The sequence below is a fragment of the Felis catus genome, chromosome A3, assembly GCF_018350175.1.
Source record: "Felis catus isolate Fca126 chromosome A3, F.catus_Fca126_mat1.0, whole genome shotgun sequence".
Classification (NCBI taxonomy): domain Eukaryota; kingdom Metazoa; phylum Chordata; class Mammalia; order Carnivora; family Felidae; genus Felis; species Felis catus.
The window spans coordinates 95,635,479-95,660,010 of record NC_058370.1 but is presented as its reverse complement, the minus strand read 5'-3'; the positions used below and the strand labels follow the sequence as shown (position 1 = coordinate 95,660,010).

At 42.4% G+C, this 24,532-nt stretch overlaps 2 protein-coding genes across 11 annotated transcripts in view; one reads left to right on the top strand and one right to left on the bottom strand.

The window, feature by feature from the left end:
• The window catches only part of CTNNA2 (catenin alpha 2), a 1,116,872-nt gene that overhangs the window by 353,811 nt on the left and 738,529 nt on the right, over nucleotides 1–24,532 (bottom strand). The window lies entirely within an intron of this gene.
• Nucleotides 18,018–21,073, top strand: LRRTM1 (leucine rich repeat transmembrane neuronal 1). Of its 5 annotated transcripts, XM_006930241.5 has the most exons (3): nucleotides 18,018–18,656; nucleotides 18,871–18,956; nucleotides 19,072–21,073. In XM_006930241.5, exon 3 carries the CDS (start codon nucleotides 19,131–19,133, stop codon nucleotides 20,697–20,699), a length of 1,569 nt encoding a protein of 522 aa, XP_006930303.1. In that variant the 5' UTR covers nucleotides 18,018–18,656; nucleotides 18,871–18,956; nucleotides 19,072–19,130; the 3' UTR covers nucleotides 20,700–21,073. The 5 variants fall into 5 exon arrangements, with proteins under 5 accessions (XP_006930303.1, XP_044910402.1, XP_003984249.1 ...); XM_045054467.1 differs by having other exon boundaries at nucleotides 18,871–21,073; XM_003984200.6 differs by lacking the exon at nucleotides 18,871–18,956 and having other exon boundaries at nucleotides 18,018–18,800.

Here is a 24,532-nt window from a genome sequence, read left to right as displayed (position 1 = left end):
GCATTTTATCATCCATCAGAACCTGAGAGTACACACACATTCACAAAAACTAAACCTTGCCACAATTAACAGGATTTAGAATACGTGGCTTTCTATATATTGGAAAAGACATATTTTTTAAAGCCCACTATTATATGCTTTAAGAAAGATATATTCCATAATTATACTTGATTGCAGGTACATACATTTTATGAATTCATCATGTATCATAAATTATTTTAAAATATGCCATTCAAAAAAGAAATAATATACTCAAGACAAATCACTGGTTGGTTCTAACACATTAATTTTACCTCATTTCTATGTGCACTTTTCCCGGCATTTGTACTTTGTCCAATTAATACTCCCCTTGGAGAATTTTTGTTCCCACCAGTCAGTCCTGGTCCAGGACCTCATCACCACCAGTCAGGCCTGAAGAACCATCATGATATGTTTTCCATAGTGCCATCTTTACCCAACCCCCATGTGAAATCACAAAACCCTCTCAATTAAAGTCAAGTTTCTTGGTTTCTCCAGGAGGCCTTTCCATTTCACTCTAACCACAGTAAATATTTACTTGGTAGGCTATCAAGTTTTTCCATGTCATTTCAGTCTATAGACTTTTTTATATTCTTTTTTAGTCACTTTTATATGTGTGCATGTCAAACTTATCTTTATATCTGCTACAGCATCTAGCACATAAAACAAATAAATACTTGAGTGAATGAATTAATGATGGCTGAGGCTGGCATATTCTGGTGGACACAGCTGCCTAGGGGAATTCTTAGAGTTACTTTCTCCCTCTGCCCCCTTAAAGATATCACCTCCCTACTGAAATGAATTTTGGAGACATGTTTTGGATACTGATTCAAGCAAATTTAGGAAAGAAAGAAAGAAAGAAAAAGAAAGAAAGAAAGAAAGAAAGAAAGAAAGAAAGAAAGAAAGAAATGAAAGAGGGAGGAGGGGAGGAGGGAGGAAGGAAGGAAGGAAGGAAGGGAGGAAGGAAGGAAGAAAGGAAGAAAGGAAGGGAGGAAGGAAGGAAGGAAGGAAGGAAGGAAGGAAGGAAGGAAGGAAGAAAGGAAGGAAGGAAGGAAGAGAAAATTGTGGGACAATGAGAGATATCTGAATACGGACTGTGTACTAGATAATATTAAGGACTCATCAGTAATTTGCTAATGTGTGATAACGATATTGTGGTTATGTAAATGAAACAGTACTTTTTACAGAGCACAAACTGGTGGTTGCCAGAGGAGAGGGAGTTAAGGGGGGATGGGCAAAATAGGGAAAGGGGATTAAGAAGTTCAGACTTGCAGTTATAAAATAAATAGGTCACGGGGATGCAAAGTACAGCATAGAGAGTAGAGTCAATAATATTGTAATAACTCTGTATGGTGACAGAAGGTACACTTATCATAGTGAACACTGCATAATGCATAGAATTGTTGAATCACTGTGTTGTACACCTGAAACTAATATAACATTGTATGTCAACGATACTTCAATAAAACAAATTTAGAGACATACACTAAACATTTAGGAGTAAAACATTACAAGATCTATAATTTCCTTTAAAAGGCTGAAAATTAATGATGCAAAAGTTCCAGGGCATTAACAATTAAGTCAAATATTAATAATTAAGTCTAAATCTCATCAAGTAATTTCTTCATCACCTCTCTTCACACCACACTTGATAAAGAATAAAATAATAAAGAATAAAAGAACTATAAAGCCACATGGCAATCATCTGGGAGTGATTTCAAATATCCTGTCTATTCCTTAATTTAACCATTCTGGAGACAAGCAGCTGCCTGTATCATAATTCAGGGAAGATAAACCACAGTTCACTCCTAGAAGCAGGTACAAGGGCTGCTGGAGCCAAAGGAGCTAGGAAAACAAAGCTTTCTTCAAATACAGATCCCCAGTTTACTGGAAAAACGTAGCGACTTGGCCAGAGACAGTAAATGGCAATGTGAAATGTAGGTCTCCTATTTTAGTAGACCTACAGAAATGGCAATAATAATGAAAATATCCCACAGCTGTAGAATGCAACTTTAAAACCTACTGTATGTGTATCAGCTCATGTTTATTTTTTTTAAAGTTTTTCTATAAAGCAAGAATATTTCATGGATATAGATCCCATTTTATAGATGATAAAACTTAGGTCTTGATAGTTAACTTTACATTTATCCTTAGGTTGTTTAAATTACTAAATGGATGAAAAATCGTTTCCAACATTAAGGCAGTAGCTAAATACCCAAATCAGAGCAAAACTAGTCCGTGACATTCTGATCATTACTTTATAACATGCAATTCCTCCCTTATCTGCTCCTGAAATAGTTGGGTGGAAAACCTTTCCTCATTTCCTACCAGCAGGCTACAAGAAGAGACTCTCTCCTGCTGCAGACGAGACCTAGTTTATGAGTTGTTACTGTCTTTATACAGAACATCAAATATTTCTGGAGGGCTTTTGAATATGTCTCATTTTAACCCCCCTGACACCACTGCAGTTAGGTGGGTGGTAAATGCCATTTAGTTTACTTTATAAATCAATAATTCTCTTGACAGCTGGAATGGTATTCTATGTGGCAATGGCATCAGAGTAGAGAGAATTCTGGAATTGGAGACCCAGATACAGTCTTACTATATCCACATCACAAAAGTCATACAGCACTGTTTTTCTTTTTTAGCCCTCAGGGATTCTGAAAGAGTAAAAACCATCAAAGTAAACAGGACTTTCCTTTCCACATTGGTTGAATAATATCCTAAGTGGCAGGTACACGTGGATCTCAAAATGAAGCCATTGCAATGTTCACATCAACTATAGGAGAGATGTATCGTTCGCCATATTATGTAATGAAACAAGCTTTGTTTTGGGTTTGAAGAGATGTGGCCGATTAGGCGACACGCCAATTTCATTTTGTCAAACAACTAATTCATTTTATAAAACAAAAGTATTGGTTGGTGTCCATCAGCCTTTGTTAAGCAATTATATTGAATGGAAATAGTTGAATTCCATCAAACAATATGAATTTGTAGACATATTTTGCCTACATTTGTAGAAATCAAATAGATGAATTTAAGTTCTTTTAGAGAATTATCTATTTTAAAATGAGTACTTACAGGTTATTACTGCCTGAACATAGTTAACCTATGCATATGGTCAAGGTGACCATTTGAGCAGAGAGGACTGCAACCAGGCCAGGCTTCCACCTATGATACAGTTTGATAAGGGATGGGATTCTCCCTTTGACAGCAGCTCCCAAAGCATAGAGCTGAAGATTTAACCACCTTAATCATCAGTTATGAACTGTTCAACAAACAGATGTCAAAATCTCTTCTAGGACCATTCCGACACTTCCAGTGTTGAATGTCTAATATAAAATGCAGCAACTCAATAAAGATAGAAATAGGTAACTGGCGTAGCACAAGGTTATATCTCTTGTCTGGATTGCTCTATGAGCTGGGGAAGAATCCCTGCCTAGTTGAAGACCTACCCAAATGCCTAACTTCGCAAGAAAGGCCCAATCTGATTTTTAAAAAAGTTTCTTGTATTTACTGTTTCATTCCCGAAGCCAGTGGCAAAGTTACATTGCCACTTTTATAGTGAGTGTCCCCTTCACTTTGTAGCCCTTGTTAGATGCTTCAGAATTCACAGATTTGTGAATGTCAAAATTCAAAGGGATCTTAGAAATCCTCCCATCCACCTTGCATTCTCTATATAAGGAAGGAAGGTGCCCCCAAATAATCACAGACCTATACATGGCAAAACCAGAATTTAAACATGGATATTCCCACTGTATGTTCAGGTCACTCCACTATACCAGAAATATGATCTGGATCTTGCTCTTGAGAAATCTTAACCTAACAGATACAGGGGGTGGAAGTTCAGAAACAACTAGAGAGCAATCTCAGACAGTATTTAACAGAACACTTACATTTTAGATGAGTAATAGTTCAAGGAAGGTATGGATTAATATGGACTTCTGGGATTGTGATTCGCCACCAGTGAATAGACTATCCAAAGAATGGAATATTACCCAAATATTTTAGATGCCCTAGCATTTAGTACAAGTAATAAAACAGAGTAGGTACCCACTATAAGGCTGTTGAATGGATGGGTGACTATATGAATTTATGGATGAGTAAGTGAATAGTCTCAAGAATGAAAAAGCCCTTTTAAAGGAAGTGGGATTTAGTAGGGGTCAGAATCAGAAAGACAATGTGAAGGCTAAAGAATACTGAAATGAGCACTATTTACTTAGAGGCTGTTGAAAACACAACCTGTCTGAAGCAGAAGCCATTTACTAGGAAGTAGTTGATGATGTATCTGAACGTTGACACCTCAGCAAGATGCAGCTGATCATTGCCTATTCCCATGACTTCACTGGGTTATGTTTAGATTGGTGTTGTAAATGCAGGGAGAGTTTGAGGAACTTGTTAATGAATCCAGACTCCCACATACAAAATGAGATTTCTGAATGTGTGTGGTCGTGGGTACTCTGTTCTGTTCTTTTTCTATGCAAACAGCAACAGATGGAAGGAATGGGGCGGGAGGAGTGGGAATCCAGGAGGAAAGTTTAAGTTGCCCCATCTTCTTTCTTGCTGGGGCTATTCTGGATGAACTGTGGGGGAAAGGCTCAAATTTGGTGTTTGCAGAGTCAAAGGCTCAATGGCATCAAACTTTCTTGGTTGCCCCCAAAGAGAGTCTAGGCAATATAGAAAAATCACTGATTACCAATATGAGCTGTGTTATGGTTAGTGGCTTGGGTTTCCTGTGCCTTGATTTCCCCCATGTATGTTGGAAAAGTGGTATAATCCCATAGAACCTTAACAAGTGAGTGGAATTAATATATGAATGAGCTTTCCGTCAGCAACTGAGATAGAACTGTCACTCTATGAGGTTTGGTGGAGCTGAAGAGAATGCTGTTGAACATTTGTGCAGATTTGTAAAAAGTGCATTGACCTTTGAAGAAAGCATAGTTTGTGTTCAAAATCCTCCTCATATTTTCAACCCTGTCTCACTCAATCCAGCACATTAGCCATTTACTGTCCATTGGAAATAGGCTTGCTTTGGTGTTAGGTCCTTGGCACTTGTTATTCCCTCTGCCTGGAATGCATATCTCATGTAACTTTAAATGGCAGAATCTTATTCGGGTTTCAATTCAAATGTCCCCTCCTCAAGGAAGCCTTGCCTAACCTTAGATTAAAGGAGGCCCCTTCCCTCAATTTGTCTCTTCCACCTGGTTCTATTTTAACTTTCCCTAGTGTATTAGTACCTAAAAATTATCTGATTTCTCAGTTTACTTACAAGGTTGCTCAGTTTTATTCACCACTGTACCCCTATACCTAGAATATGCCTATAGGTTAAGTGTTCAACAGATATTTGTTACCTACTGACTGGCGGACTGACAAGAACAAGCCCCCACAGCATATCTACTTAAGACAGCATTAATTATAGTCTCAAAGAAAAAGTTGTCTCATTCCTGAAAGGGAATATTCAAGGCCAACTTCACACAGAATGATAGCATTACACTTTTTTTAAACATGTATTTATTTTTTTGAGAGAGAGAGTGAGCAAGTGAGTGAGAGAGAGAGAGAGCACGGCCATGATCAGGGGAGGGGCAGAGAGTGGGAGACAGAGGATCCAAGGCAGCCTCCACACTAGGAACACAGAGCCTAATGTGGAGCTTTAAATCACGACCATGAGATCATGACCTGAACTGAAATCAAGAGTAGGCCTCGCAACTGACTGAGCCATCCAAACACCCCAGCATTATGCTTGAATGCAAAATTTCTTCTTGTTATTGCTCTCCTCCTCCTCCTCCCCCCCACCCCCGCCTCCCCAAGTCTGGAGGTGAAAGCAAACCAGAGGAAGCCACTGGAAGTTGCAACCAGTTTCTTTCTCTTCAAGGAAAGTCAAAAGTTGAGAAAAGCTAGAATTCTTTTAGATGTCACTTGTCTGTCCCCAGCCTGGTGAAATAAACTTTTATTGTTGAAAGCTTACGCTCTCTTCCCTAGTGTTGCCCCTCACTTCTGGGACTGAAGTGAAGAGAATCCAACAACCTACAGCATATTTGTATTTCTTGCACATTTAGGCCAGTGGTCTGCACATGCTGGATGGTTAATAAGCTCTGAGGCCTCATTATTTATAGAAAGGCATAAAGAGTACCTATGGACTTGTACACATTCTAGAGATATTTAACTTATGGTCTGACAGTTGGAAAGTTAGTGTTTCAATCTTTAGAAAAACAAGGTCCAGTTAGCAACTGCTCAGGAATGTAAAAGGTCAATTTAAGTATGTGCCTAGCAGTTTCTACTTTAAAAATTGCTCTAACATCTAAATGGTGCTTCCTATTAAATACAATATTCTTTAATATTTATGTACTGTTATTTTAATTTTAAATTTCTATTTTTATAGGCAAAGGACAATTGAGCAGAAAAATGTTATGCTCTCTTCTCTCTCTAGCTATTCATGCTGTGAAGCAACCTGTTTTACTGTTTAAACCTGTGTTTGTTCTGTTTCAATTGTGCAGAAGGAAATAGTTCTGGCACCTTTAAAAATCAAAGATCTATCACTCAACAGGAGAACACAGCAACCAGCAAAGGGAATTATGAGGAGTAGTGAAAAGATGCCGCACTTCTAAAACCCTATCAGATGTATGATTCACCTGGGGATCTTGCAAAAATGTAGATTCTGATTCAGTATATCTAAGGTGGAACCTATGACTCTGCATTTATGACAAGCTCTAGGTGATGGCTATGCTTTAGGTCCTTGGTGTTTATGGACCATAATGTCTGGGCCACATGGCTTGAGAAATTAAAATAACTTCAGAGCATTTAGTACTTACAGATGTAGTCACATTAATCCACTGATAGTTTATTTAACCTATGAAAAACAGCCATAAGTTCTTCCCCTCCTATCTAGAAATGGAACCTATTCCTCAAAGTCTTGAGTCAGGTTGACCATGTGACCAGCTTTATCCAACAGACAACAATCATTTGCCAGAAGGTGAGACTTGAAAAGCACCTGCATGCTGGGACTTGCTCTTTTCTTCCCCTGTTGGAATCCTGTAATCACCCCATAATTACATCTGAGCTAGCCTCCTGGAGGACAAAAGGTCACATGTAAGAGAAATGAGGGGTCCCAAGGGGTCACAGGCTATAGTGAGTGAGTGAGCGAGTCAGTGGGCCCCAGCCAATAGCCTTCAATCTCCGTTCCTGTGAGTGAAACCATCCCAGATTACCTCGTCTCCAGCTAATGCTCCATTTGATCACGGACATTTGAGGGAGCACAGTCAATTTGTCCCATACAGAAGATCTCCAGAGCTAACATATAGAACCAAGAACTAAATAAAATAATTGTTGGTTCAACTGGCAGGCTTTTTGTTTGTTCTTTCTGTTTTTATGCAGCCTCTAATATAGGAACAGATACTTAAAGAAGGAGCAGTAAGGGTTTAAGTTAGAAATTCATGATACCATTGTGCTTAAGACTCTTGAAAACTGAGAACAAACTGAGGGTTGATGGGAAGGAGGGGGGGTGGGTGATGGGTATTGAGGAGGGCACCTGTTGGGATGAGCACTGGGTGCTGTATGGAAACCAATTTGACAATAAATTTCATAATAAAAAAATAATTTGTACAAAATTCACATATATGCATATCTAATACAAAGAATAAGGAATCAATGTAAGTATACCTGGCTTCAAAGTTGATATTTGTCCCACTTGATACTATCCATTAAAATCTACAAATATATCATTATCTAAAAAAAAAATTAAGTAAAAAATAAAATGCACATGCTGCAGGGTGCCTGGGTGGCTCATTTGGTTGAGCATCTGACTCTCGATTTCTCTTTCTTTCTTTTTTTTTTTTTTTTTTTTTTTTTGTCAAATTGGCTTACATACAGCACCTAGTGCTCTTGATTTCCACTCACGTCAAGATCCCAGAGTCATGGGATAGAGCCCTGCATCAGGCTAAAATGAAACTCTGTATACACAAAGGAACAAGAAGCAAGCTCTCTGTACATCTCAAAAGTTACATAGATAAGACAAAGCAATATGAAGAACAATGTGAATATTGTGTTAAAAAATGATTCAAATATCTCTGAAAGTACCTGGGAGAAACTGGTGACCTAAACTGCCAAGGCAAAAGATAACTGAGTGGCTGGGGGAGGCGTGGGGGAGGGGTAAAGAGAGCTGCATGCCTGTTGGTAACTTTTGAATTAGAACCATATGAACATTTAACTCATTTATGTTTTTTTTTTTTTTTTTACATTGATTTATTTTTGAGAAACAGAGTGAGACAAAGCATGAGCCGGGGAGGGGCAGAGAGAGAAGGAGACACAGAATCCGAAGCAGGCTCCAGGCTCTGAGCAAGTGGTCAGCACAGAGCCTGATGCAGGGCTCGAACCCACAAATTGTGAGATCATGACCTGAGCCGAAGTCGGACGCTCAACCGACTGAGCCACTCAGGCGCCCCACATTTAACTCATTTAAAAGAATAAACAAAATATTAATTTTTACGAATAAAAAAAAAACACTCTTTCCCCTCCTTATCTTCAAGCCATGTGGTATAATTTTGGCCTTATATGATAGAAATTGATGTAAGTAAGTATTGCAACAGAATTTGTACAACTTCTCTACTTTAATAATTCATTTTTTTGTTTTTTATTTTACTATGTTAAATATTCCTGCTTAGAAGTTAAGTCACTTTGTCCAGGTCATATTGCTTGTAAATGGCAGAACCCTTTTCAGCCTAATATAGCATCAGAAGTTTCAAAAGTTTTTTCAGCAAGTTATTCAATGTCTCAGATTTTTCTGCTAAAATGCAAATATAGGACTGCGGTCTGAAGGACATGATCTCCAGTCATCACCTTGTTTCATGTTTGAGAAGGGAAGGGAAGGCCCATCCACAAAGGAATGTTGGCCCCAATGACCCACTCTCATGGGAGAAGGATACACTCAACATCAGCCAGTCACTGACACACTCCCTAGACGGACAGTGCCACTGCTACATTTTTCCTTTGCAGGTTTGCTCATTGTTGCGCACTCTCCCCTAGCGTCGGTAATCCTTGACCATCTGGGCTCCTCTCAAAACCTGTCAATGTCAGCCATACTTTTTTTCTTTTTCACAGCCACGTGCAATACATATTAATGCCACTGTCATGGCCTTGCCTGTATATTAAAGGCTGCTCACTCTGGACTATGCAGTGTTTCTCAATTTTTTTAATTATCCCTTCTATTGAGGAAATCTACTTCTTCTGTTTCGTTTCATTCTTCTAAGTTGAGCAACTATTTTAAAGGAAGCTTTGCCAACTGGTATTCCACGAGCTGAATACTGTCTGAAATATCACTTGCTTACTAATATAATCTGATTTTTAAAAAGTAGAATGTGGAAGCCTTCAAGCAAAACATGCACTTTGAATGTAGCGCGGGCCCTGCCATTCCCTGTCATCCAGCTGCTTCCCACGTCCACATTACCTTACTAGATGATGAAGATGTACTTCTGACGGTACATTAGCTGCATTCTAATCTCTCTCACTGGGGATTTGCACTTACTACTGCCACTATAACCACCACGGACCTTCCAGAGAGTCCGTGATCTCTATGTCCAGCTATAACCTCTGTTTCTATTTTCAACTGCTTACTCTTAGCTCCAAATATTAGAGTTTGCTTCCACATCTTACTCTTCCTTGCATTCCATTTACCCTAGATCAACCCATTCTATTGAAGTCCTCTTAAATTAAATCTCTGAAAAAGTACCACTTAAAAGATTTCAATCCAGGGCACCTGACTGGCTCAGGAAGAGCATGTGGCTATTGATCTCAGGGTTGTGAGCTCAAGGCCCATATTGGGTGTAGAGATTACTTAAAAATAAAATCTTAAAAAAATGTTCAATCCCACTACAAAACTCTTATTGTACCTGGCCTGCCCTATCCATCCCTAGTGTTAACAGAGTAAGTCCCCCCTGACAATATCTCACTTGGGCAGATGTGGTAGCCTTCCAACTGTTCTCCTTCCTTCCAGTATCCATTTCCCTGCCCTTCACGTTCAAGGACATCACTTCCTTCTTCCTGCATTCTGGAAATCATAATCCAAAACAAAAGTCTTACCAGTCTCAGGGCACCCGGGTGGCTCAGTCAGTTCAACATCCAGCTCTTGATGTGGGCTCTGGTCATGATCTCACAGTTCCTGAGATCAAGCCCCATGTCAGGCTCTGTGCTGACAGTACAGAGCCTGCTTGGGATTCTCTCCCTCTCTCCCTTTCTCTCTGTCCTTCTCTCCCCACCCCTCTCTCTCTCTCAAAATAAAATAAGTAAACATTAAAAAACAAAACCAAAAAAAGTCTTCCCAATCTGGCTAACACTCCAGTCTCATGTCTTCTCACACCTGTGCTCCAGATATCCTATGAATCTCAGAAGCCCTTATGTTTTTTATTTTGTTCCCCTCCCCCCCCCACACACACACAGGTTTTGCCTACTAATTGGAGTGGCCTCCATCCTTTCATCTAGTCTACTCTTCCTCCTTTTTCCTAGCTCCTCTGGGTGGCCCTGCTCAACTAGTTTGACAAACCTCTCCAACCACCGCTCTTGTTTACATCTTTGCCACAGCATGAATCATATTGCTTTGCTACCCATCACCTACACTCCAGATCTGAGAACACCAGAAGCAGGGACTCTATTTTATCAAATTCTGTACTTCATCAGCTAAACCTCCATTTGACTTCAACTAAGAAAAACAAATACAAACAGCAATAGACATTTATGTTAAGTAATTAAAAGGCATTCTTGGGGCGCCTGCATGGCTCAGTGGGTTAAACGTCCAACTTTTGATTTCAGCTCAGGTCATGGTCTCACGGTTGGTGATACTGAGCCCTGCAACAGGCTCTATGCTGACAGCATGTAATCTGCTTGGGATTCTCTCTCTCCCTGTCTCTCTGCCTCTCTCACTCTCTCTCTCAAAATAAATAAATTTTTAAAAAAGGCATTCTTAAGATATCTATGGGAGACTAAGAAGTGGTTCCAGGAATAAAGACATAAATACATCTAACTGGGCAGGTAAATTTACCACAGAAGTTTCATTGCTTAAGGATAGTGGGGGATTTCCTACACAAAATAGATCTTTAAGAATGTCATGTATAAACGGCATTAATCTATATAAATTCAACTCCAAAAGTTGGGTTAATATATTGTGCCTATATGTGAATGTAACATAAAGGCTATTTATATTTAGTTCAGATTCCATTGGCTGCTGATTAGTCAAGAATTTGAACCAGCCCATAAACTCTATTTAACCACGAATCTCTATGAATCCAGAACTGTGCCAGACCACATTAAGAAGAGAGTGTGCATGTGTACCAGTGCTATGTGGTCATTTCTATGCTCCTTATATATGGTCTCTCATATCTGATCTTCTTCCACACCTTTAGAGGTAGATATTAGAGGGTCCTAAAAGCAGGAACATAATAAGTCTGATCTTAGAGAACTTCGTTTTATCAGCAAGGACAAAATTAGCAGCATCTAGAAAATTCTATAAAACAAGATAATTAAATGTCAAGATGTATCAGAGACAGAACTTACTACAGAATTAAATTGCTTTCATTATTTGTGGCTAGGATGAGGAGGTAAGACTTGCTAATACCAAGCAGAACAACTATGTTGTCCAGCTATCATCATAAATTCTTGGGACCTGAAAAAAAAAAAAAAAACAAGTTCTTGCACCTGTGTCCTACTGTAGGGCTTGAAATACAAACCTCAGAATCACTCCTTGGTATGGTGAGAGCCAAGTTAAAGTCAGATGTTCCTGTGGACTGCAATTAAATAGATGTTTCCAAAGCTGTCTTGGCACATTGGTCTGGTGTTAATAGATGTCCTAAATAATTGGGTGAAACCAAGAAAAACAAGACTTCTTGCAATTGAAATAGTGTATTCTGAATCTCAAAAAACATAGCACAGTCTGGTGCATTTCGAAAATATATTTAAATATTCTTATCTCAACAGAGCATGTTAAGTAACACTGCATTAAACTATTTTCAGACATTAACACACTTGTCTGGCCAGCTACTTAATAAGGTGTGAGAATGAAATGCTCGTGAACTCCCAGAAGGAACACTGAAGACCCCAAAGCCCAACTTTCCATCTGAAGTGGGAACGGGCTCTATAGGAAGGAGTGAAGAAACGAGAATGGGAAGGATGGATTGTTCCAAACCACAAAGAACAGATTCACATAGGGATCTCAGCCAGTGCCCGACCCAGATGAAGGAGAGGGGACTAAAAGATGTTCCTGTTTGTGGTATGGTGAAGTCTCTCAAGGAGAAGAGAAGGCAGCAAAAGCACTATTGAGGATGAAATGTTCGCCACCTTGCCAGAGGGACAATTTGGCATTACGTACGGGAAGTCTTTTAAAAGTCCCCACTCTTTGATCACCAATTTTAGAATTAAAATTTAAGGACACAGTTGTCCAAACAAGCAAAGGAATATGTCCTAGTCCATTCAGGTTGCTATATAACAAACTACCATAGACAGAGTAGCTTTAACAATGAACATTCATTTCTCACAGTGTGGAGGTTTGGAAGTCTAAAATCAAGGCGTGTGCAGATTCGGTGTCTGGTGAGAGCCTGCTTCCTAGTTCACAGATAACCATCTCACTGTCCTCACATGGCAGAAGGGGACAGAGAGCTCTCTGGGGTCTCTTTTAGCAGGGCACTAATTCCATTCATGAGGGCTCCACCCTCATGACCTAATCACCTCTCACATCTACCTCCAAATAGCATTAGATCTGGGATTGGGATTCAATATTTGAACTTTAGGGGGATACAACATTCAATGTATAGCAGTCTATGTACATGGATGTTCATTAGGGCCATTTTATAATAAAAGCAAACAAAAACATAAAATATATTATATAAAACTAACATGTCCATGAGAAATACATGCAGATTAGTAGTGACAGGAAAACGGAGGAGTGAAGTAAGCTGGAAGACGCCTAAAGCTGGCACATACAAAGGCTTTATACTTCTTACTGCACCAATGATAAAACTAAGCCATATTAAGAGTCCTACTAAGTGCTAGGTGCCAATAGGCACAGACTTTGCCTTCTATGTGTTTGTAGGAGATAGAACAGATTTAGAAGGGGGTTTTGTCCAAATTCTACCAACAATCATGAGCAATCAATTAACATCACTGACCCTTCAATTCCTCAGTTATAAAACTAGGGATTCAGTGACCCCTGGGTTCCTTCTTCAGGTTAGAATTTGTGAGTGCTTCAATAGAAAGCTTCTCAAAATTTAATATTAGCCCACAGCCAATGGTAAAATGCAGATGTGATGCAGTGGGGCTAGGAAGACACCTGATTCTACGTGTCTAATGTGCTCCAAGGCTACGAGTCCTCCAGGGGCTTACACTTTTGAGTTGCAAGATACCAATATACATGGTGTCACTGAATTTAAAATAGCCATCCTTAGTCCTATTTCACTGATAATAGAGTGACCTGTGTGGGATCAAATGGGCAGAAAATGGCAAAGCAAGGACCCCAGTGGAGATCTTTTTACTCTAGTCTCCAAGATGTTTAATGTCCCATTCAGTTCTAAAATACTGTAGTTAGAAATCACTGCCACACTTATATAAAGGGAACAGGACCAGGCACAGGGCTGGTAAGGACAAGCTGCTAATGGAGCTCAGAAGAATGAAAGATCTCTTTACAAGGGGATCTGTGAAGAAGCCATAGAAGAAATTTCACAGCAACCTTGAAGGACAGCTAGAATGAAGGTAGGTGAGATGGAGAGAGGACACAGCAGTTCAGTATAATATGACATGATTAGAACATATGGCGGTGCCGAGGGAACTTGCAGAGAGGGGCCCTGCATAGCACAACAGGTCTCTTGAATTAAGCCAGATATTTATTACAAGAGTCAAAGATGACTCTCAAGTGTTAGACCTTAGGGACTAGAAGAACATAGCAAGTTCAGATTATCACAATGGTATTGGAAGCCCTTTACCAACTTTTTTCTTCTTCCAACACCACAGAAATTCCATTTGTCTCTACCTTCTTACCCCCAGTGCAAAGAAACTGACCCAATCAAAAAGATTTAAGCACTCCAGTTCCCATCCTTATACTTACACTTTTACAATTCTACCCCTCCTGTCAGAGCACCTGTATCTCAAGTCCATAAACTCCTTCATAAGCTTTACTTCCATCCAATGAAGACTTTAAGCACTGGCCCCACTGTGACCTCTCAGTTCTTGTCATGTGTATCTTCTAGAGACATTTACTCTCAAGCACTGGGAAATGTATAAATATCAGCCAAGTTCCTCCTCAGTGTCTGCTTCTCCTTCTCACCTAAAGCTCCTGGAGGAAAGCACTGAGTCAAAACATTTCTTGGGTTTACCCCCATAACTCATACCATGCACTGAACATGGTAGTTATTTCCTTAGTTCTGTTTGTACTACTACCTGGTTTTAAGAGGAAGACAAAGTTGGATGAGAAAAAATTACTTCCCCTCTTTAATTTGTTTCTCCTAAGTAGATCTCCTGAGAGAAGCCTTACGGCCCTCACCCTTTGGCCCCACATCCATCTTCAGAGGCATTCTGTAAAATGCCAGCTCTACACTGTATACCTACAGAAACAACAGAGTTAATTCTCTCCTTCTGAAATTATGACTCCCACCTTCCTCCCCTTCCTCTAAATGTTTCCTTTTAAAGAAAAGCTATGGTTCACTGCTACTGAAAATTAAAGACAACAGCATAAAGATCAAGGTCCGAGCTGGTGCAGACGATGACAGAACATTAAAATCACCGCTCAAATTTTTCTTGTCTTGAACACTGCCCAAGACTACTAATGGAAAGCCAATCCCCAGGATGCATGCTCACTTTAGACATTCTCCACTTGCACCTCTTGGTTCACAAACGATTTTGACTACAGTGAACAAACTGGAGGTGACCTTCAGTTGAGGTGAAACGGGAAAGACATACCCCTTCAAAACTGTTTGATTACCCCTCACACACACTCGCCAGCCCCCCATCACAACACAAAGTACCAACAAAAAGCAGGAGGGTTTATTATGCAAAGGTTCATTTGTAAGGTTTAGAAGAGGAGAAACTGATCACCTCTTACTCTTCCAAGCTATATTCTGGCCCCTCCAGCTGTATCAAGCTTGCTTTGCTACAGATTGTGTTTTGGCAATCAGATCGTATCCCAGCATTCCTTCCACTTTCTGAATCTACATTTTCAAGATTCTTATCCTTTCTTACTTCAGTTCCCAGTCACATGTTGGCATGATGTCTTGGGGCAATTTTCTTGATGCCTGACTACTATACCATGGTGGTTTGGCAAAACAGGCATAAGCTCATTCCCCATACAAACATGGAAAATGTTAAAGATGTTTTTAAAGCATATAAAGTGTCTCTCATCAGCATCCAACACTGAAGGAGAAGACATTTGCCAACAGAAACCTGTGGTTAGCCAGACTGATCAAGTATACACTATAGCCACATTATACCCTGAATCAGATGATCTCATGAGACAGGTAAAGAGATATGAAAGATCAAACATGAGAAAAGAAAGAACTTTAGGTGAATTCTTTTCTCTTTTTACTTTTTAGTGTGTTGGACCCTAAAAAGCATGGAATTAAAACTGGTGAAAAACAGCCTATATCAACTTGCTTGTGGTGACTCAAAAGTTGTCGTTTCTCAACTCAACTTTGCTGAAACACTTGATTCATGTTGTTCTTATTTAACCTAATTTGCATTGATTTAATCAGTGCTGGTATGCTTTAAATACATAATAAATTGGGATTCTGCAACTTAGATGACTTAGAATAGCTAAATTTCAATAAAGCTCATTTCAATCTGTTAATGTATACAGTTCTGCCAAGGGGTTTAAAAGCACAGAAAAGATGCAAACTTGCCACATTAGAGGTGGGAAAGGTTTAAAGATACCATCCAGATGAAATGATTTGCAGGATAATAATATGAAAAGCAATATATATATATATATATATATATATATATACACACACACACACACACACACACACACACACACACACACACACATCTTAATTACAACCTAGACATTTCTTCTATGTTTTGAGTAGCATACTTAGAAGAAAATTCACATATAAATGCAGGGAATTTAATTTTATTCTCTTTCCTCCTTGGCAACACTCAACTCTTTTCTGCCTCTCTGTACCAGCTCTACAAATCAAGTGACATCCAAAGTGGGACCTCTTCTTGCCCATTTGGCAGGCTCCATCACCACCTTGCCAAGCCGCCTGCATTAGTAGGATTTTCTTCCTAGCAGCCATGGGGATTGGGTGGCTTATACTCACAGCGCTTGCTGAATGGTTGGCTAGTGTTTACTCCTGCCTGCCCCCGCCTCCCCCACCACCCTTTAGAGTTTATGGCTCAATCAGCCAGCCTGCTGTCAGGAATAATTGTATTGGCAAGAGGTGAAAACACTTGATGGTGAAATTGTTTGTCTGTTCAAGTGTTCTGCAGTACCTTGCATGTACAAGGGTGAAAACTGAAGGTATGGAGTCCACAGTCAGGCAGAAGACAAGAGGGACGAAGAGGCAACCATCAAGGATGGCAAAGGAAGAACACTACTTTGGTGTGGGATGGCAAAAAAAACCCATCTGTGTGGGTAACAAGCTGTGAGACTTCAGGCAACTGCCTGATGTCTCTGTGCCTCAGTTTCATCTTGTGCAAAATTCAGGGGCTTGATTTTCTAATGTCTCTTCTAGCTCCTAAGACAACATGTGATGCTTAGGACATCTCACCTTTGTTTTCCTTCCAATAAAATGATACATCTCAGAGATGAATACCCAGGGCACAGCTCGGATGAATACAAAATGTAATGATTCGTGCCCCTGTTCCTATGACTTTTCCTGGAGTACACCAGTCTTTAGTGACTTTGATTCCACTGGCAAGTGCCTTCAGCTTGAGTGATAAAGCACAACCCAGTACTCGTCCAAAGTCAATTCAACTTGGGAGCTTTGGTAATTCACCTCATTCTTAATCATAGTGAGTACCACTACAGATAATGCCCACTCACTTTCCATCCCCGACAGGCAGAAATGATAGAATTTCAAAGGAGGAGATGAACATTCACATTTGATTTCCCCTATCCTTGGGCATCTCTGCCAGGAAGATAGGCTTGCCCACACTCAGTTCCAGAAAAGTTTCCCTCTGCCATCTCTGAGGACTTTTTTTAACATGACAAACAGGTTCCTGACAATAGACATATAGACCCTCTCCAGGTCAAAGCCAGTTGGAACAAAGAGAGAGAGAGAGAGAGAGAGAGAGAGAGCGCGCTTATTATGAGAACCCCAGCTACAGATGACTGTGAGTGGAAATAACCAGGCAAAGACTTCTCTTCCTAGTTAGGAGAGACAATTTAGCTACAGTCTGAAAGTTTAATTAGGGGTGCATGATGGAGGGGGATAGGCTTCATTATAGTTTAAACTACCCCTTCTCTGCCTATTCTCTAGTATATTCTCCTGGAGTGCTACAGGGTGCTGTAATCACCATGTGCAGCATGTTAGGGCCAGCCCTCCTGAGTGTCATACAACAGAATCTTTTTCTAATCCACCTGGGACCTTACAGACATCCTTGGAGAATGGTGAAGTCCTGGTAGGATTTCACGCAAGACTCCCTGCACACAGACATATGCTTCTAGCACACTGGGTCTCATACCACCAAAACGGGATGGCTTCCCAGAACCAGTGGATTTGGAAAGCTTTTCCCCATCCACCACTAAAAAGGGCTGGCTGACTGCAGAACTCCAGTGCCTGTAAGGAAAGGAGGAAAAAAAAAAAATCTTAGCCAAGCCCCCACAATCACTGCTTTACTCTATCTTCTCTCAAGTTGCTTTTCTGAAGCAAAGGACCAAATGTTGATTTCTCTACAGATTCCTACGTGTCTCTTACACGTAGACAGCTTTAAAGGGGGAGGGGGAGCGTCCCCAAAAGGGAAGGGGGAGAGAACAGAATATTACAGTTTCCTGCCTGGAAATACCTTGTCGTTGATGATGCTACCCCATACCTCCATCCCCTGTCCCCCTTTTTTTGAAATACGGACCCCCCCAAAAAAGCTGAAAGTGTTTTACGTTTCATCAAAGAACATATATTACTTCAGTGGCTCGGTAAAATGTTTGGTTTTGTGCCCACCCCTTTTCAATCTGCCCATGTCTGAGGTGCTCCGGGAAGACGCACAATCGTGAGCAGCTTACGACACTCAGTGAGCAGTAGGTGCCTGTGCAAGCTCGCGCCGCACACAGCCTGGCGGAGGGAAGGAGCTCGGGCGCCGCTCCCCGCTCCCCGCCCGCACCACCCCGCCGCCCGCAAAGCATGAGCGAGCCCGCTCTCCACAGCCGCCCCGGGCGCGAATGGCAGGCGGTCTCCGCGGAGTAAAAGGTGGCACCGGTCAGTGGTCCTTTCCAATGACGGACATTAACCAGACTACCAAATCCAGGGGAGTCGTGAGCCCCGAGTTTGGAGTTTTTTTTTTTTTTTTTTTTTTTTTTTTTCTTCCCCACAACGTCACAGTCCGAACTGCAGAGGGAAAGGACAGCGGCAGGAAGGCGAAGCCCGGCGCCGGCACGTAGTTGGGAAACTTGCGGGTCCTAGAAGTCGCCTCCCCGCCTCGCCAGCCGCCCTTGCAGCCCAGAGCCGAGCAGCAAAGTGAGACATTGTGCGCCTGCCAGATCCGCCGGCCGCGGACCGGGGCTGCCTCGGAAACACAGAGGGGTCTTCTCTCGCCCTGCATATAATTAGCCTGCACACAAAGGGAGCAGCTGAATGGAGGTTGTCACTCTCTGGAAAAGGGTGGGTAAGACACTTTTTAATTAAATTCTTTCCCGAAGATTTTTTTTTTCCTCCCTTTTCTTTGCTGCAGCATCTAACATGGACCAAATCACCGTCTCTTTGATCTTTCCGTGGCTGTGAACTTTCTATGCTGCCCAGCTTTCTGCATGCTTAGAGGTGAACGTGTGGCTTTGGGGAGGGGGGTCCTTCTTTATTTCAATATATTTATTTGATTTTGCCCTTTTCTCCCCCTCACCCCCCTCCCCCTCCCTTGGAATAAAATATGATGTAGATTTCTGACCGAGCGCTTCCAATGGACATTCTCCAGCCTCTCTGGAAAGATTCTCGCTAATGGATTTCCTGCTGCTCGGTCTCTGTCTATACTGGCTGCTGAGGAGGCCCTCGGGGGTGGTCTTGTGTCTGCTGGGGGCCTGCTTTCAGATGCTGCCCGCCGCCCCCAGCGGGTGCCCGCAGCTGTGCCGGTGCGAGGGGCGGCTGCTGTACTGCGAGGCGCTCAACCTCACCGAGGCGCCCCACAACCTGTCCGGCCTGCTGGGCTTGTCCCTGCGCTACAACAGCCTCTCGGAGCTGCGCGCCGGCCAGTTCACGGGGTTAATGCAGCTCACGTGGCTCTATCTGGATCACAATCACATCTGCTCGGTGCAGGGGGACGCCTTTCAGAAACTGCGCCGAGTTAAGGAACTCACACTGAGTTCCAACCAGATCACCCAACTGGCCAACACCACCTTCCGGCCCATGCCCAACCTGCGCAGCGTGGACCTCTCGTACAACAAGCTGCAGGCTCTGGCGCCCGACCTCTTCCATGGGCTGCGGAAGCTCACCACGCTTCACATGCGGTCCAACGCTATCCAGTTCGTGCCGGTGCGCATCTTCCAGGACTGCCGCAGCCTCAAGTTTCTTGACATCGGATACAATCAGCTCAAGAGTCTGGCGCGCAACTCTTTCGCCGGCTTGTTCAAGCTCACCGAGCTGCACCTGGAGCACAACGACTTGGTCAAGGTGAACTTCGCCCACTTCCCGCGCCTCATCTCCTTGCATTCCCTCTGCCTGAAGAGGAACAAGGTGGCCATTGTGGTTAGCTCGCTGGACTGGGTTTGGAACCTGGAGAAAATGGACCTGTCGGGCAACGAGATCGAGTACATGGAGCCCCATGTGTTCGAGACCGTGCCGCACCTGCAGTCTCTGCAGCTGGACTCCAACCGCCTCACCTACATCGAGCCCCGGATCCTCAACTCCTGGAAATCGCTGACGAGCATCACCCTGGCCGGGAACCTGTGGGACTGCGGGCGCAACGTGTGCGCCCTGGCCTCGTGGCTCAGCAGCTTCCAGGGGCGCTACGATGGCAACTTGCAGTGCGCCAGCCCCGAGTACGCGCAGGGCGAGGACGTCCTAGACGCCGTGTACGCCTTCCACCTGTGCGAGGATGGGGCCGACCCCACGAGCGGCCACCTGCTCTCGGCCGTCACCAACCACAGTGACCTCGGGCTCCCGGGCAGCCCGGCCACCACGCTCGCTGACGGCAGGGAGGGGCAGCTCGACGGTACGCACGAGCCGGCTACTGTGGCTCTCCCAGGCGGCGAGCATGCCGAGAACGCCGTGCAGATCCACAAGGTGGTCACAGGCACCATGGCCCTCATCTTCTCTTTCCTCATCGTGGTCCTGGTGCTCTATGTCTCCTGGAAGTGTTTCCCAGCTAGCCTCAGGCAGCTCAGACAGTGCTTTGTCACGCAGCGCAGGAAGCAAAAGCAGAAACAGACCATGCATCAGATGGCTGCCATGTCTGCCCAGGAATACTACGTTGATTACAAACCGAACCACATTGAGGGAGCCCTGGTGATCATCAATGAGTACGGATCCTGTACCTGCCACCAGCAGCCCGCAAGGGAATGCGAGGTGTGATTTTCCCAGTGGCTCTCAACCCGTGCGCTACCAAATACGCCTGGGCGGCCGGGGCGGCCGGCCAGCGCCAGGCTGGGGTCTCCTTGTCTGTGCTCTGATATGCTCCTTGACTGAAACTGTAAGGGGATATCTCCCAGAGACTTGACATTTTAGCTTTATTGTGTCTTAAAAACAAAAACGAAATAAAACACAACAAAAACCCTGCCCCACAACCTTCAGGACAGTCAATCTTAAATTTCATATGAGAACTCCTTCCTTCCTTTGAAGATCTGTCCATATTCAGGAATCTGAGAGTGTAAAAAAGGTACCAATCATTGATTTTTTTTTTTTTGTAAACTAAAATGTTTAAAATAAAATAGCATTTACAGTTTTTACAGACTGGTGTAATCTAAATGAATTGTTACCTGTGTTAAAAGAGAAGGAAGAGTTACCATGTCCTTCCCTGGGGGGGGGGGGGGGGAGGGGAGGGGGCTGGGAGGTCCAGCGGCCAGAGGAAAAATCCAGAAATTGCGGAGTATAGTGGTCAGACTCAATTTGAAATATTAAGAGGAACAAATAAAGCTCATCAGGTTGATTTATCCCCACATGACTAAAGACTGAGGGGAAAAAGCAAGACCTTCCACATTATCTTTAGGAGAGAGCAATGCAATCACTGTAACGCAAGTGAAAGGAGGGGGCGCTGAGGACTGAGCATCACTGCCTAGCCTTTAAGGCAGAGATCGTTACAAATAGCTTTTAAAAGGCAGTGCCAGACAGTTTGTCCTATGAGCAAGAAACGTTTTTGCACTTAATACAACCATCTTTCAAATCGGTTCAAAATCTCACCCACTAATGCCACTGGCTCGTAATTCTCCTGTGCCTTTGATTCACCAGAGTTGGTAGCATTTGTGCCCTTTTCTGTACTCTCCCAAGTGAAAGAAAGAGCCCCTCAGCTCCTGCTCACTCCGATCTGATTGAGGGGAATAAGGGGAATAAGGCAGAATCCAAATGTTGGCGGATGAAAGCTGTGCTTTCTGGAGCACATTGCGAAGACTGCAGCAAGCTTAGGCTCCGAGCAGTGAGAGCACACTCCTAGTTACTATGGGGAACAGTGAGAAAAATCCTACCTCAGGTTGAATGACTACTGGGTAATGACTTCTGGCAGGAGACTTTAGGGACAGACTTTAGAAGCAGTGGGGGTGGGGTAGGATCGGGGAAGATCACCATTTGACCCTGTGTTCCAATATTACTGAGATGGGAATAATTTGTTAGCCCAGAACAGAAAAGCTGCCTGTTTTCAGCTTGCCCTTTTTTATAATGTCTGCTTTCCCAGTGTTGTTTTACTTTTTTGTGTGTTGGGATCAATGATTGCCTCTCCCCACCCTTCACAGGTTTCCAGGTCCATCAATGAGGTGCAGATTGTTTACTGGACTAAATTAAAGAGTGGTAGCAGTTGGTGGGTGTGGGGATGGGAAAGAGGGAGGAGTACAGTGTATTGCATGGGAGGGGTCTTGCACTCGCGAGCACTTTAAGCAATTGTATGATGGAAATAAACTGTCATGGAGAGCAGATGGTGAATACTGAACCAACACCCATGCCCAGAAGTCTTTTTCAAACTCAGGTGCTCACCACTCTGAAAAATCCTACAGCCAGGCATCTTTCTTTTTTCCTTTTTTTTTTTTTTTTTTTTTTTAAGAGAGACATCCAAATAGTAGGGAGAGGGATGGGGGAAAACAGATACACCACCACCTCCCAAATGCAAATGCCTCTAGCCACCTACCTAAAAAGGCAAAATCTGCTGTTTGAAATGCATAATGTCATCACCAGGAGGTTTACTTAAGCTGAGGATTAGTGATAGGTTTCTCTTCTACCTACGGAGAAATCCATTTTCCTAACAATACTGCCTGTAAGAGGCCCTTTGGAGAGAAATACTTTGCAAATGTCTCTAATGTGTTAAACCTTGAGAGTTTAACATCTCTTTCCCTCTCCCTCTCCCTCCTCCCCCTCCCCTCTCCCAGCTCGTTCTTCCTGACCAGGAAACTTCATCTTCTTTGTTTCTAATTAAAACCTGATATAATAACATACACTGTGCTTGTACCACTTATTTAGGCTAGAAGAGAGGTGCTTTATTTGCTAACTTTGAGAAGCTTTTAGATTGAGCCTAAGCATGACAATTTGGAGCTGCCGTTTTAAACAGCGTATCACTGGGCAGGGGGGCAGGGGGAGCAGGAACTTAGGGATCACTTAGGGATGTGCCATCTATAATTAAACTCCAATAAAAAGACCTCCTCTAGAAGACAACATACCTTTTTTGGGGGGAGGATGTATCCCAAATTGTGGCGACTGAAGAAAAGTTCCTTGGACTCCATTGGTTTAATCTCATAGGAAGGCTACTGGAATTTAGTACCAAAAGGTACTTCTGGCTCGGTGCATTAAAGGCTGTGCTGGTGTGCTTACAGCTATAGGGAAAGCTTCCAAAAGCAAGTCCTTTCTGGGAAACATCAGAACCACAGCCCCCCACCCATGGAAATATAGATATTAGAGACTGTAGAGTTTATCGCTTATACCCAAGACTATTTTTTTTCTTTCGTTTTTCTTTTTTTCAACGTGGCCATAAGAAAAAGCCAGAGAATAATTGTGCTTTGTTTTATGCTGCTGGCACCCCTGCCCCCCATATGACTAAACATCACATGTGTAGATCTTAAGTCCATGTAAATGTAATGAAAGATCACTGTCAAGAGGAATCTTCAGTCTGCTAACTGGAGAGCAAATGCTGGCCACAGAAAGCTGTGTTCTTATTCTGTGTGTCTGTATATCTCTGTGTTGTGTGTCTTTGTAGAAGATATGTTTTCTACACAAAAAGGAATTTAGCTCACACCATTTTATTCTCACGCACCTCTTGCTTTGAAGAAGGGCTGGGGAAGGGGACAGGCAAGAATAAGGGAAATCAGTAGTTTTAACTAAGGTTTTGTGACACTTGAAATCTTTTCTTTCACAAATTAATTAATCTTTAAGCTTCAAGAAACTTGCTCTGACCCCTCTAAGCAAACTACTGAGCATTTAAAAGAGAATCTAATTTTTAAAGGTGTAACACCTTTTTTATGTGTTCTTCCCACAGAGGGTGCTAATATCATTATCCTGTGCTATCTGAAAAAAAAAAAATTAAGGCCACAATTCATGTCTCTTCCTGGTCATTGTGATGGATTAACCCCCTATTTGTAGTACCTTCTCAGATGATTAAAGTTCAGCCCTAGTAAAGAGGTTTTTCGAATATTTGTACAGAAAAAAAAAAGGTCTTTTCTGATGACAGATGACACTCTCGCACCAGTCTTACCCCTGGTAGTTTTTTAGGTTGTGCCAGAGGGAGCAGGTTAAGTAATACCCATCCTTTGGCCTTCATTTACAGAAAAAAAACAGCCCTTGATGCTCAGACTTCAGCCAGGATGGTTGAGAACACCAGTCCCAGGCACAACTCACGCTTCCAAGACTGTAAAGTTGCCGTCACAAAGAAAAGAGGACTCCAGTAAAAGGAAACCTTTTTTAAAATTCATTTTTTTTAAATATTCTCCCACGCTCCTCAAAGTATAAGAGTGCCTTACCTTTTCTCCCTGCCTGCAGGAAGGCAGACATTTGGTATGACTTAGCATCAACAACACATTTATGAGTATGTGTAGGTAATTAGAGGGCCAAATGCCACTTGTTATTCCTCTCAAGTTTCTTAAGCAACTGCACACAGATCACTGGAGGGCTCAGGGGCTGGCTGTGTTTTTGGGTTATATTAATCGACTTGTCATCAAGTTCGGTGCCTGTTCTATCTGGCATAGCCACTGGTGGGTCACGTATTCTAGTAAAAT

Bases quoted from the DNA above. Each gene is read 5' to 3' on its own strand.
- LRRTM1 (XM_006930241.5), top strand. From the start codon at position 19,131: ATGGATTTCCTGCTGCTCGGTCTCTGTCTATACTGGCTGCTGAGGAGG.